Source organism: Hippoglossus hippoglossus, chromosome 18, assembly GCF_009819705.1.
Source record: "Hippoglossus hippoglossus isolate fHipHip1 chromosome 18, fHipHip1.pri, whole genome shotgun sequence".
Classification (NCBI taxonomy): Eukaryota; Metazoa; Chordata; class Actinopteri; order Pleuronectiformes; family Pleuronectidae; genus Hippoglossus; species Hippoglossus hippoglossus.
In genome coordinates this window covers 467,432-482,804 of record NC_047168.1, presented here as the reverse complement: position 1 = coordinate 482,804, position 15,373 = coordinate 467,432, and the positions used below count along the sequence as shown (strand labels likewise).

General features: G+C 39.1%; 1 protein-coding gene across 1 annotated transcript; it reads left to right on the top strand.

Annotated features, from left to right (window-relative positions):
* Window positions 1–11,525: 11,525 nt before the first annotated feature.
* Window positions 11,526–13,453, top strand: LOC117751986 (vacuolar protein sorting-associated protein 4B-like). The gene is made up of 8 exons (XM_034569111.1): window positions 11,526–11,579; window positions 11,720–11,839; window positions 11,956–12,112; window positions 12,227–12,375; window positions 12,623–12,704; window positions 12,790–13,009; window positions 13,103–13,243; window positions 13,323–13,453. The coding sequence occupies exons 2-8, from the start codon at window positions 11,731–11,733 to the stop codon at window positions 13,422–13,424; spliced, it is 960 nt and encodes a 319-aa protein (XP_034425002.1). The 5' UTR covers window positions 11,526–11,579; window positions 11,720–11,730; the 3' UTR covers window positions 13,425–13,453.
* Window positions 13,454–15,373: the final 1,920 nt, after the last annotated feature.

Below are 15,373 nucleotides of genomic sequence, written 5' to 3'. Positions count from 1 at the left end.
TGGTCATACTGCTTATATGAGTGCTTTGTCACTACAACTAAGAAATGTATAATACTTGCAAATTTCATATAAGCTCTTTTAGAGATTGTTCACATCTGTACTCTTTAGCTCATAAGGTGTGCAAACTTGATGGGAAACAACTTATTTTACTGTAAATGTCTGAATTTATAGCCAACTCTTCAGTCTTTTCTTTGTGAAGAGGTGCATACGATTTTCTCTTTTTCATTTCCATCATGTAAATAAAGGTTATAGTTATGTCAAGAAAAGCAGAGTGGTCATTTGATAAAGGTTTCACACTTAGATAAAATAGATATTTCTTGTACTTTATCTTACCAGTTGACACCTGGTGACTGGTTGGGCAGGTGTGGCGTTTTTCACTTTATTTACCAATGTACAAACATACAAAATATGTGGACTATAGAACCCTATTATATTTTCAATGCAAGATCAATCAAATTTAGTATCAATCAAAGTTATTGGATTTTTAAAAATAGACAAACAGGCAAAACAACATTTATATAAAGACAAACAAATGATATTATCATAATAGATACAAAAAATAGTTTTGGCTGCTTTTTTGTTTTCTAAAGAAATTGTTGAAATATATATTTTTTCCATCTCCTTCACGAACACAAGGAATTTACATTTTTTTTCATTTGTGAATATATTTTTATTTTTGAATTTACCTGTATATAAATTTACATTCATCATTTGTAGATGAGGAGAAACTCATCATCTTCCTCGTTACTGTGATCAGGGCAAATAAATATATGTATAAAGTTAAACTCAAGACAGTGAAGCTCAGGGGCGAGCTGCTAACTGAGACGGATTCGACGAATATTAAGGTAGCGGAACGTTGCATTGTGGGAGTTGTTGTCAATGTGCTTTCGAGTGCCGCTATGATCAGGGAGAGTCTCCTGGCGTGAGAACTACAAGTCCCAGGTGCGCGCGTGAAGCGTCCTTTGACGGTGCACGTAGGGGCGCTATACAGGCGATATATATTTTTTAGGCTATATCGCGATACACGATATACAGTATATGTCGATATTTTGAAATCTCTGAATCACTGTACAAATGTTAAATTCAGGAAGTGGCTAAGCTAGCGGACGTAAGCATTTACGACGGCCCCTGACTGCACCTCATGGAAGATATCAGCGGACATTCAGGCTTAAAACATGGTGTAAATGACCTTGTTTCCAGTCGAATATAAATGTCGGGGCTTGCCTTCTGATCATTGAGCAGCTGTGGATCATAGAGGAAACTCTGTGTTTTCACAGGCTCCTTTAATCTTCTATGACATGTTCTATGACATGTTCTATGACATGTACTATGTCATCAAAGGAGTCTTCCTCATTTAGGAGAGCTAGATTACAGGACACACCCACAACTCCAGCTTGATCCTGTGGAACAAGGTCTAGGTCCTAAGCATCAGAGATTACCGACTCAGAATCAAGACCAAGAATTGCCTCCTCATCTTCCTCATCTTTATGCAGCATCTTTATGACGAATTCAACTGTAAGTCTGAAATGTTTGTGACCTGCCAAACTAACACTCTGGATAAAGAAAATCAAAAGCATATTTTCAAATGCATATCAATCAGTCTATTTAGTATATACTGTTATATTTCGAGTTTTATTTTGTTGATCCAGCTATGGTTAGCTAGCCAGAAAAGAAACTAGCTAACTAACAGCTAGTTAGTATTGTACATATTTCTCTTTCTCACTAGTACTTACATACCATTGTACTCTATGTAATACAACATGCATCAGATGTGCAAAAGCAGCCTTGTGAAATTTATGGTATAGAGCAGGGGTGTCAAACATACGGCCCGCGGGCCGGATCCAGCCCGCCAGGGGGTCCAGCTCGGCCCGCCGGATGACTTTGCTAAGTGTGAAAATTACAGAAAGACATAAATTGCATTTCTATAAAAGTAGCTGCTATTCCTAATCAGTCCACTGGGGGTCGCACTGTATCAGTAAGAGCATGCCATAGACTGTAAAACAAGTAAAGAGTAAGAGTAGCGATTTACACTTGTGAATCAGAATGTCTCTTAAGAATATGGAGGTTTATGAGTACAAACGTTTTGTCATTTTTTTTAATTGATCCAGTAATTGCTTCAAAAACAGCGTAAATGCGATGTCTGCTCCGGAGTCAGAAGCGCTCGCTGCTCACTTTGTGATGCGTTTGACGTCAAACGCGTCACGAAGCGAGGGAATCTGCAGAGGAGAGCCCAGGCAGATAAACAGTGGGCTGATGTCTGAGTTTTTGGTCTTTATGTTTCTAGTTTATTGTAGAAAGACCTTAAAATAGGGTTTATCATCCAAAAACCTTCACCAATGATTTAAACATAGAGAAATATTGTCGTTATGTATGCGTTATTATGCTATGATTTTACTGGTCTGGCCCACTTGAGGTCAAAGTGGGCAGTATGTGGCCCCTTAACTAAAATGAGTTTGACACCCCTGGTATAGAGGAAACTGTGTTTTCACAGGCTCCTTTAATCTTCTATGACATGTTCTATGTCATCAAAGGAGTCTTCCTCATTTAGGAGAGCTAGATTCCAGGACACACCCACAACTCCAGCTTGATCCTGTGGAACAAGGTCTAGGTCCTAAGCATCAGAGATTACCGACTCAGAATCAAGACCAAGAATTGCATCCTCATCTTCCTCATCTTTATGCAGCATCTTTATGACGAATTCAACTGTAAGTCTGAAATGATTGTGACCTGCCAAACTAACACTCTGGATAAAGAAAATCAAAAGCATATTTTCAAATGCATATCAATCAGTCTATTTAGTATATACTGTTATATTTCGAGTTTTATTTTGTTGATCCAGCTATGGTTAGCTAGCCAGAAAAGAAACTAGCTAACTAACAGCTAGTTAGTAATGTACATATTTCTCTTTCTCACTAGTACTTACATACCATTGTACTCTATGTAATACAACATGCATCAGATGTGCAAAAGCAGCCTTGTGAAATTTATGCTATAGAGGAAACTCTGTGTTTTCACAGGCTCCTTTAATCTTCTATGACATGTTCTATGTCATCAAAGGAGTCTTCCTCATTCAGGAGAGCTAGATTCCAGGACACACCCACAACTCCAGCTTGACCCTGTGGAACAAGGTCTAGGTCCTAAGCATCAGAGATTACCGACTCAGAATCAAGACCAAGAATTGCCTCCTCATCTTCCTCATATTTATGCAGCATCTTTATGACGAATTCAGCTGTAAGTCTGAAATGATTGTGACCTGCCAAACTAACACTCTGGATAAAGAAAATCAAAAGCATATTTTCAAATGCATATCAATCAGTCTATTTAGTATATACTGTTATATTTCGAGTTTTATTTTGTTGATCCAGCTATGGTTAGCTAGCCAGAAAAGAAACTAGCTAACTAACAGCTAGTTAGTATTGTACATATTTCTCTTTCTCACTAGTACTTACATACCATTGTACTCTATGTAATACAACATGCATCAGATGTGCAAAAGCAGCCTTGTGAAATTTATGGTATAGAGCAGGGGTGTCAAACATACGGCCCGCGGGCCGGATCCAGCCCGCCAGGGGGTCCAGCTCGGCCCGCCGGATGACTTTGCTAAGTGTGAAAATTACAGAAAGACATAAATTGCATTTCTATAAAAGTAGCTGCTATTCCTAATCAGTCCACTGGGGGCCGCACTGTATCAGTAAGAGCATGCCATAGACTGTAAAACAAGTAAAGAGTAAGAGTAGCGATTTACACTTGTGAATCAGAATGTCTCTTAAGAATATGGAGGTTTATGAGTACAAACGTTTTGTCATTTTTTTTAATTGATCCAGTAATTGCTTCAAAAACAGCGTAAATGCGATGTCTGCTCCGGAGTCAGAAGCGCTCGCTGCTCACTTTGTTATGCGTTTGACGTCAAACGCATCACGAAGCGAGGGAATCTGCAGAGGAGAGCCCAGGCAGATAAACAGTGGGCTGATGTCTGAGTTTTTGGTCTTTATGTTTCTAGTTTATTGTAGAAAGACCTTAAAATAGGGTTTATCATCCAAAAACCTTCACCAATGATTTAAACATAGAGAAATATTGTCGTTATGTATGCGTTATTATGCTATGATTTTACTGGTCTGGCCCACTTGAGGTCAAAGTGGGAAGTATGTGGCCCCTTAACTAAAATGAGTTTGACACCCCTGGTATAGAGGAAACTGTGTTTTCACAGGCTCCTTTAATCTTCTATGACATGTTCTATGTCATCAAAGGAGTCTTCCTCATTTAGGAGAGCTAGATTCCAGGACACACCCACAACTCCATCTTGATCCTGTGCAACAAGGTCTAGGTCCTAAGCATCAGAGATTACCGACTCAGAATCAAGACCAAGAATTGCCTCCTCATCTTCCTCATCTTTATGCAGCATCTTTATGACGAATTCAACTGTAAGTCTGAAATGATTGTGACCTGCCAAACTAACACTCTGGATAAAGAAAATCAAAAGCATATTTTCAAATGCATATCAATCAGTCTATTTAGTATATACTGTTATATTTCGAGTTTTATTTTGTTGATCCAGCTATGGTTAGCTAGCCAGAAAAGAAACTAGCTAACTAACAGCTAGTTAGTATTGTACATATTTCTCTTTCTCACTAGTACTTACATACCATTGTACTCTATGTAATACAACATGCATCAGATGTGCAAAAGCAGCCTTGTGAAATTCATGGTATAGAGGAAACTCTGTGTTTTCACAGGCTCCTTTAATCTTCTATGACATGTTCTATGTCATCAAAGGAGTCTTCCTCATTTAGGAGAGTTAGATTCCAGGACACACCCACAACTCCAGCTTGATCCTGTGGAACAAGGTCTAGGTCCTAAGCATCAGAGATTACCGACTCAGAATCAAGACCAAGAATTGCCTCCTCATCTTCCTCATCTTTATGCAGCATCTTTATGATGAATTCAGCTGTAAGTCTTTAATGACTGTGACCTGCCAAACTAACACTCTGGATAAAGAAAATCAAAAGCATATTTTCAAATGCATATCAATCAGTCTATTTAGTATATACTGTTATATTTCGAGTTTTATTTTGTTGATCCAGCTATGGTTAGCTAGCCAGAAAAGAAACTAGCTAACTAACAGCTAGTTAGTATTGTACATATTTCTCTTTCTCACTAGTACTTACATACCATTGTACTCTATGTAATTCAACATGCATCAGATGTGCAAAAGCAGCCTTGTGAAATTTAAGGTATAGAGGAAACTCTGTGTTTTCACAGGCTCCTTTAATCTTCTATGACATGTTCTATGTCATCAAAGGAGTCTTCTTCATTTAGGAGAGCTAGATTCCAGGACACACCCACAACTCCAGCTTGACCCTGTGGAACAAGGTCTAGGTCCTAAGCATCAGAGATTACCGACTCAGAATCAAGACCAAGAATTGCCTCCTCATCTTCCTCATATTTATGCAGCATCTTTATGACGAATTCAGCTGTAAGTCTGAAATGATTGTGACCTGCCAAACTAACACTCTGGATAAAGAAAATCAAAAGCATATTTTCAAATGCATATCAATCAGTCTATTTAGTATATACTGTTATATTTCGAGTTTTATTTTGTTGATCCAGCTATGGTTAGCTAGCCAGAAAAGAAACTAGCTAACTAACAGCTAGTTAGTATTGTACATATTTCTCTTTCTCACTAGTACTTACATACCATTGTACTCTATGTAATACAACATGCATCAGATGTGCAAAAGCAGCCTTGTGAAATTTATGGTATAGAGCAGGGGTGTCAAACATACGGCCCGCGGGCCGGATCCAGCCCGCCAGGGGGTCCAGCTCGGCCCGCCGGATGACTTTGCTAAGTGTGAAAATTACAGAAAGACATAAATTGCATTTCTATAAAAGTAGCTGCTATTCCTAATCAGTCCACTGGGGGCCGCACTGTATCAGTAAGAGCATGCCATAGACTGTAAAACAAGTAAAGAGTAAGAGTAGCGATTTACACTTGTGAATCAGAATGTCTCTTAAGAATATGGAGGTTTATGAGTACAAACGTTTTGTCATTTTTTTTAATTGATCCAGTAATTGCTTCAAAAACAGCGTAAATGCGATGTCTGCTCCGGAGTCAGAAGCGCTCGCTGCTCACTTTGTTATGCGTTTGACGTCAAACGCATCACGAAGCGAGGGAATCTGCAGAGGAGAGCCCAGGCAGATAAACAGTGGGCTGATGTCTGAGTTTTTGGTCTTTATGTTTCTAGTTTATTGTAGAAAGACCTTAAAATAGGGTTTATCATCCAAAAACCTTCACCAATGATTTAAACATAGAGAAATATTGTCGTTATGTATGCGTTATTATGCTATGATTTTACTGGTCTGGCCCACTTGAGGTCAAAGTGGGAAGTATGTGGCCCCTTAACTAAAATGAGTTTGACACCCCTGGTATAGAGGAAACTGTGTTTTCACAGGCTCCTTTAATCTTCTATGACATGTTCTATGTCATCAAAGGAGTCTTCCTCATTTAGGAGAGCTAGATTCCAGGACACACCCACAACTCCATCTTGATCCTGTGCAACAAGGTCTAGGTCCTAAGCATCAGAGATTACCGACTCAGAATCAAGACCAAGAATTGCCTCCTCATCTTCCTCATCTTTATGCAGCATCTTTATGACGAATTCAACTGTAAGTCTGAAATGATTGTGACCTGCCAAACTAACACTCTGGATAAAGAAAATCAAAAGCATATTTTCAAATGCATATCAATCAGTCTATTTAGTATATACTGTTATATTTCGAGTTTTATTTTGTTGATCCAGCTATGGTTAGCTAGCCAGAAAAGAAACTAGCTAACTAACAGCTAGTTAGTATTGTACATATTTCTCTTTCTCACTAGTACTTACATACCATTGTACTCTATGTAATACAACATGCATCAGATGTGCAAAAGCAGCCTTGTGAAATTCATGGTATAGAGGAAACTCTGTGTTTTCACAGGCTCCTTTAATCTTCTATGACATGTTCTATGTCATCAAAGGAGTCTTCCTCATTTAGGAGAGTTAGATTCCAGGACACACCCACAACTCCAGCTTGATCCTGTGGAACAAGGTCTAGGTCCTAAGCATCAGAGATTACCGACTCAGAATCAAGACCAAGAATTGCCTCCTCATCTTCCTCATCTTTATGCAGCATCTTTATGATGAATTCAGCTGTAAGTCTTTAATGACTGTGACCTGCCAAACTAACACTCTGGATAAAGAAAATCAAAAGCATATTTTCAAATGCATATCAATCAGTCTATTTAGTATATACTGTTATATTTCGAGTTTTATTTTGTTGATCCAGCTATGGTTAGCTAGCCAGAAAAGAAACTAGCTAACTAACAGCTAGTTAGTATTGTACATATTTCTCTTTCTCACTAGTACTTACATACCATTGTACTCTATGTAATTCAACATGCATCAGATGTGCAAAAGCAGCCTTGTGAAATTTAAGGTATAGAGGAAACTCTGTGTTTTCACAGGCTCCTTTAATCTTCTATGACATGTTCTATGTCATCAAAGGAGTCTTCTTCATTTAGGAGAGCTAGATTCCAGGACACACCCACAACTCCAGCTTGACCCTGTGGAACAAGGTCTAGGTCCTAAGCATCAGAGATTACCGACTCAGAATCAACACCAAGAATTGCCTCCTCATCTTCCTCATCTTTATGCAGCATCTTTATGACGAATTCAACTGTAAGTCTGAAATGATTGTGACCTGCCAAACTAACACTCTGGATAAAGAAGATCAAAAGCATATTTTCAAATGTATATCAATCAGTCTATTTAGTATATACTGTTATATTTCGAGTTTTATTTTGTTGATCCAGCTTAGGTTAGCTAGCCAGAAAAGAAACTAGCTAACTAACAGCTAGTTAGTATTGTACATATTTCTCTTTCTCACTAGTACTTACATACCATTGTACTCTATGTAATACAACATGCATCAGATGTGCAAAAGCAGCCTTGTGAAATTTATGGTATAGAGCAGGGGTGTCAAACATACGGCCCGCGGGCCGGATCCAGCCCGCCAGGGGGGCCAGCTCGGCCCGCCGGATGACTTTGCTAAGTGTGAAAATTACAGAAAGACATAAATTGCATTTCTATAAAAGTAGCTGCTATTCCTAATCAGTCCACTGGGGGTCGCACTGTATCAGTAAGAGCATGCCATAGACTGTAAAACAAGTAAAGAGTAAGAGTAGCGATTTACACTTGTGAATCAGAATGTCTCTTAAGAATATGGAGGTTTATGAGTACAAACATTTTGTCATTTTTTTTTAATTGATCCAGTAATTGCTTCAAAAACAGCGTAAATGCGATGTCTGCTCCAGAGTCAGAAGCGCTCGCTGCTCACTTTGTGATGCGTTTGACGTCAAACGCGTCACAAAGCGAGGGAATCTGCAGAGGAGAGCCCAGGCAGATAAACAGTGGGCTGATGTCTGAGTTTTTGGTCTTTATGTTTCTAGTTTATTGTAGAAAGACCTTAAAATAGGGTTTATCATCCAAAAACCTTCACCAATGATTTAAACATAGAGAAATATTGTCGTTATGTATGCGTTATTATGCTATGATTTTACTGGTCTGGCCCACTTGAGGTCAAAGTGGGCAGTATGTGGCCCCTTAACTAAAATGAGTTTGACACCCCTGGTATAGAGGAAACTGTGTTTTCACAGGCTCCTTTAATCTTCTATGACATGTTCTATGTCATCAAAGGAGTCTTCCTCATTCAGGAGAGCTAGATTCCAGGACACACCCACAACTCCATCTTGATCCTGTGGAACAAGGTCTAGGTCCTAAGCATCAGAGATTACCGACTCAGAATCAAGACCAAGAATTGCCTCCTCATCTTCCTCATCTTTATGCAGCATCTTTATGAGGAATTCAACTGTAAGTCTGAAATGATTGTGACCTGCCAAACTAACACTCTGGATAAAGAAAATCAAAAGCATATTTTCAAATGCATATCAATTAGTCTATTTAGTATATACTGTTATATTTCGAGTTTTATTTTGTTGATCCAGCTATGGTTAGCTAGCCAGAAAAGAAACTAGCTAACTAACAGCTAGTTAGTATTGTACATATTTCTCTTTCTCACTAGTACTTACATACCATTGTACTCTATGTAATACAACATGCATCAGATGTGCAAAAGCAGCCTTGTGAAATTTATGGTAGATGTTCTGTAGTGAATACATACTGTATGGGTCGTTTTTCACCCATGTGTGTAAAAGTAAAAATACAAACTTTAGGTTTGTTTATAAAGTAAGAAAGGACCAAGGAAAATAATGATTTGTGTTAATCAAAAACAAAATATTTAATGAATACTTAGAATATTTAATGATGAAATACATTTATTTAAAAAATAATACACTCAGCCAAAGTTGTCATATTTGCACAGGGTATTTTACTTACTCCTTCGACTGACACAGTTCCAACAAAGCACGTATTCATCTGACAGAAGAGAAGAAATACACAACATGTTGTTCGACACTGAAGACGTTAAGTTAGTTTTCCAGATTAGCCTCGTCACACGTGTCATGTTGACAACACACTCGACACAGTTCAGACAGATCGTCTGTTGATTACACACAGATAAACAACACTTGCATTACAAAAACTATGAAAAACAAACTATAGCATTTTCTGATGAGCGTTTGGATTGTTTTCTTCTCAGATAACTGAAGCTCATCCTCGAGAGTGTCGTGGATCTGTTGTCTCTGTCAATGCCAGTATCTATAGCTGTCAGGGTGACTTAAAGTTGTCTCTCTTCATTCTAGAAAGCCATTGATCTCGCCAGCAAGGCAGCTCAGGAGGATAAAGCTCAGAATTATGAGGAGGCTCTGCGTCTCTACAAGGCTGCCGTTCAGTACTTTCTTCATGTGATGAAATGTAAGACATAAGTCAGCACATTGTCATCAAGATTGGCATCAAGATTCAAGATTCAAGTACACTGTGTCTGCAAGCTGATATTCACATTGACACTTAAACGTAAAGTTTATGTGGCTGTAGTTTATTGTGGCCAAGGTTATACAGTCTTTATGTACCTCTCTGAATTATATCCAAGAATTGCCATAGTAACTTATTTGTGAACATTTTTTTTAGGGATGCACCGATATGGAAATTCTTGGCCGATACCGATACCGATATTTAAAACAACAATCTAGCCGATAGCCGATACCGATATTTGTTTATTATTTGAATAATATGAAAAACAGAAAAAGTGACAAGTGTAACTTTAGATGCCATGTTGAAATCCTTGGTGGTATTACCCCCTCTTGAAATGTCGGCTGAACATGTCTTGCAAATTGCTAAAAGGCGATCTTTCTCTGAGACAGTGAAGAAATCCCACACAGCCGACGCTGCCGACATTGTCTCTGCTGTTTGTATGTAGTACCTGTTGCGCATGTGCACACCGGACCCGCATTTCTCCGCGCCGGTCAGCCCGCGATTCTCCGCTTGTTGTTGTATGTAACCCGTTCAATGTCGGGTGTCGGGGGTAAATGACGTATTCTCCAAGCTAGCCTTTAGCCCCCCCCCCCCTCTCTCTTTTTATCTATATGACTGCTTGTGTGGCTGTAGTGGATGGGCAGAGGGGGACATTTAATTATGTGATTGGGAAAATTGGGAAAATTAAAACTCCAGGACAACAGAAGGGGAATACAAAGTATGGGATGCATATTTGATCATTTATATCATATAAAATATGTCATTTATATCGTTTAAAATCATTTTTCAGTCTGTTTCCTGGCGCGATACGCTCGCTCGCACGCCGAAACCATCGGTGAAGGGCGCTGGCGCGGCGCGGCGCATCGCAGCCCATGTGAACCGCACAAAGGTTTAACAGGGGGGTGGATGGGAGGCGCCTGGCTTTCCTTGGCGCTGCGCGGCGCGGCGCTTCAGCGCCCGGTGTAAACCCGGCGTCAGTGCACCATAATCTGGATGCCAGATTGGCAGGCTGCAGAAAACATACCAATGAACATCGGCCAATGTTATCGGTGAAAGTCAAGTTTATTACCGATACGCCGATAGCAGTAAATGAGGCGAATATCGGCCGCTACCGATATACGGCCGATACATCGGTGCACCACTAATTTTTTTAATGATATCCTAATTTTTTTGCAAGTCTGTAATCATTTGCGTGTCCAATACTGCTTGAAATAATTATTGTGTAACTTTAAATGCTTTTTTTCCAACAGATGAAGCACATGGTAATAAAGTTAAACATAGCATCCGGGCGAAGTGTGCTGAATTCTTGGACAGAGCCGAGAAGTTGAAGGAGTATCTAAACAAGAAAGAGAAAGCTCCTCCTGCTAAGCCTGTCAAAGAGTCACAGTCCGATGACAAAGGGTGTGTTTATGGGTGGGGCAGTGGGGTATGTCTGCTCATGTAATGCCTCTCAGATATGGGTTATAAAAATCAGTTGTCCCATAATGTAGTGGCTAATATAACTTTTTTTCTTGACATTTTGCCAATTTGATTAATTTTTTAATCTGTTCTGTTTGAATGAAAGTGATGAAGGTGATGATCCTGAGAAAAAGAAGTTCCAAAATCAGCTCTCGGGTTTGTAATATTCTTTTTCGAGGACTATTACGCCCTCTGCAGGCTTTATATGTTTATTTATTGTAAGTTTGTTCCTTGCAATTGTGTCATGATAAAAGCAATGTTTAGACACACTAGTAATGTTTTTAATTGTTTTACAGGTGCAATTGTTATGGAGAAACCAAACATCCAATGGAGTGACGTCGCTGGTTTAGAAGGAGCCAAGGAGGCACTGAAAGAAGCCATTATTCTTCCAATCAAATTCCCATACCTTTTCACTGGTATTAAATCTTATTCAATGGGAAAACCACCTTAACATTGCTCCAAATGAAAACATTTTTCTATATTATATGGAATAGTTGTGCCAGATACTCCATAACCTCTGTTTGAATAACAGGAAAGAGAACTCCATGGAGAGGGATCTTGCTCTTTGGACCTCCAGGCACAGGCAAGTCCTATCTGGCTAAAGCTGTTGCCACGGTGGCAAACAACTCAACGTTCTTCTCCATCTCCTCGTCTGACCTCGTCTCTAAATGGCTTGGAGAGAGTGAAAAGTGAGTCATTTTTAGCAGCAATCCACAGACGTATGGGTCAAGCTTAAGAATATGTTGCATCTCAGACCGTATGCTCCTATTTCCTGTCCTGAAAGCTTCCATTCTACTTCACAGATTGGTGAAGAATCTTTTTACCCTTGCGAGGGAACACAAGCCTTCCATCATCTTCATCGATGAGATTGACTCGCTGTGTGGATCAAGAAGCGAGAACGAGAGTGAGGCCGCTCGGCGTATTAAGACAGAATTCCTGGTTCAGATGCAGGGTAAGTCTGCTGAGATAAAAATTTGTAACTACTGATATTCTCTTTGTGTTGCATGCTGAATGGTCCTGTTTAAAAGAAACCTGAGATGATATATTTGTTTATTTATATATTTATTTATCTTTATTTTAGAGGCTGTGTTATCTAAAGCTGTCTTGAGAATGACTGTAAATGCATTGAAATATTACATTTTTGCTGTGATCCAAATCCACTCTCAAGTATGTCCTACCCTGGATTTGTTATTTTACAGGTGTGGGGAATAACAATGACGGAGTGCTGGTACTCGGGGCAACAAACATCCCGTGGACCCTAGACTCAGCCATCAGAAGAAGGTTATTGTTATTAGTCTGTAAAAAGTATTTTCTAAACATGTTGTCATTCGCCTGTGCTTACTTTGCACTAATACGCCTCTCTCAGATTTGAGAAAAGGATCTACATCCCGCTGCCTGAAAAGCACGCCCGCTCTTTCATGTTCAAGCTCCACCTGGGATCGACTCCCAGCAGCCTCAGTGATTCTGACTTTGTCACTCTGGGCAAGAAGACAGACGGATACTCTGGAGCAGACATAAGTGTCATCGTCAGAGATGCTCTAATGCAGCCAGTTCGAAAGGTCCAGTCAGCAACCCACTTGAAACGGGTATGTGTTTTATTTCACACACTTCTGTGCTTCACTGTGATGTATTAGAGTTATAGTTGTTAAAGTTTCCTTTATGTTTATGATGTAAATTAGGTACGAGGCCCATCCAGGACAGACCCCAACGCTATTATGGACAACCTCTTGACTCCTTGTTCATCTGGTGATCGCAACGCAATTGAAATGTCGTGGATGGATGTCCCCGGGGAGAAGCTATTGGAACCTATAGTATGCATGGTAAGGAAATAAAAGTCTGAGATATAAATGCATATTAGAGCCACTACTTTATTACCATATCATGTCTTCCACTTTTCAGTCCGACATGCAGAGGTCTCTGACCAGCACAAAGCCAACAGTCAACGATCAAGATCTGGACAAACTGAAAAAATTCACAGACGACTTTGGACAGGAAGGCTAGGAGTGATGAATGGGCCAAGTCAAACCAAACAATGGAATTGTGATTGTCTCTCTTTACTGTCCCTGTCCCTTTTTTTGTCTCTCTCTGTTTCATCATGAATATTCACCAGACCGGGTGGTTTCTCATAAATGGACAAGATTACTGCTCTGTTCTGCCAATCTGATAACCCTAGTGTCCAAAAAGACCACTTACATCTCCAGCTAATCTGATAAAAGAATCAATACCTCACTGGGGAATTTAGAGGGTTGTTTGACTTACGCACTAAAGGCTAACGGTATTGATGCGCAGAATACCCAAGCAGCTTATGGAAACCAACAGAAGATGTACGCAACCATCTATTTTCAGTTAGTACCATATCCTGCACCTTCATTTTCTAGTCAATGCGTCACACCAGATAAATAAATACCCTTATATATATCCTCTTTTGTATTGAAATAACAAGCATTTTATAATGTATACTGTACTTTTTGGAATATATACATTTTGGACTGGGAATCTATTACCACCAAACTAGAATAACCCACATGATAGTCTGACCAGGAAATATTCAATAGTCTTTCAAATGTAAACTTCAAATACTACATCTACTGAGTTATTTTAAATACAGCAGGTATATGGAGCCAACATATCCAGGTCAGCTTGGGTCTCACAGATCTTTGTCTTGTGGGTCTGTGTTGTGTTTGTGTATTTGTGTTGAGGTGTTGCAGGATAAACAGCTGTGGACAGGACAGGCAAACCACCGCAGTTTCCTGCTGACCCTCTTGGTGTTCGTGCTGCCTCTCTGTATGGGATCAGTTTGGTGCTTTGCAGCATCTGTCCTCGGCAGTATGTCATGACGGCTCTCTTCTACTGCCCCGGTGTCTACAGCCAGTCCAGGTACAGCACTCTATACATCATAAATACATGTTTATGTATCATATCTTCTGTCTCATCCCAACTTTTTTTACTTTTCGTTACTTTTAATATAAACACAAAAATTTACTTTACTTTACATTGATGTATTAGAGTCATCAGTATTTGATTGTGGGAAACAGTTAAAAGAAGATTCTATAACTGTAACTAAAGGTACAAAAGTAACTAAAAAGTAACGAAAAGTAACGAAAAGTAACGAAAACGTTCAGTAACTAAAAGTAACTAAAAGTAAAGTAAAGTAACGTAAAGTAACTAAAAGTAACGAAAAGTAACTAAAAGTAACTAAAAGTAACGTAACGTAAAGTAACTAAAAGTAACGTAAAGTAACGAAAAGTAACTAAAACGTTAAGTAACGAAAAGTAAAAAAAGTTGGGATGAGACAGATGATATGATACTGTAATGGCAGATTTTGCATTTGTGTAATGTTTAATAGAAGAACAGATATGTATTTAGAAGAAGTACTTACAAAAGTTGCAGAGGGGACTATAAGTGTTTATGGCCCCCACATGTGTGTCTTAGCAAATGCTTCACTGCAGGGGTGTTACTTAGTGTGTCTGGGAACTCTGCATTGTATACAGGACTGGGGTCTTTTGATGTTGTAAATGAAGATAGAGGACACACCAGGGGTCTGGGACGGAGATCTGAGACAGGAACCTGGTCAGACATCAAGAGGCTGAAGAATACCTTTTGGCGTATATCTTCTGTTGGTTTCCATAAGCTGCTTGGGTATTCTGCTCATCAATACCTTTAGCCTTTAGGTAGAAGTTTACATTTGAAAGACTATTGAATATTTCCTGGTCAGACTATCATGTGGGTTATTCTAGTTTGGTGGTAATTGATTCAGTATACTCACAGTATATCATGGTTGGTTCTGGAGTTTCATGTGAATAATAAACAGGAAGAGTAACATCATATATACATTTTATTCTTTTGTCTTTGAGGTTGTAAGTCTATTGCAGACAATGAAACAATTCAGAAACTGTGCATGAGGTATAAAGAGATTTATAAAACTGACATCATCATCTTTAATGTTCTTG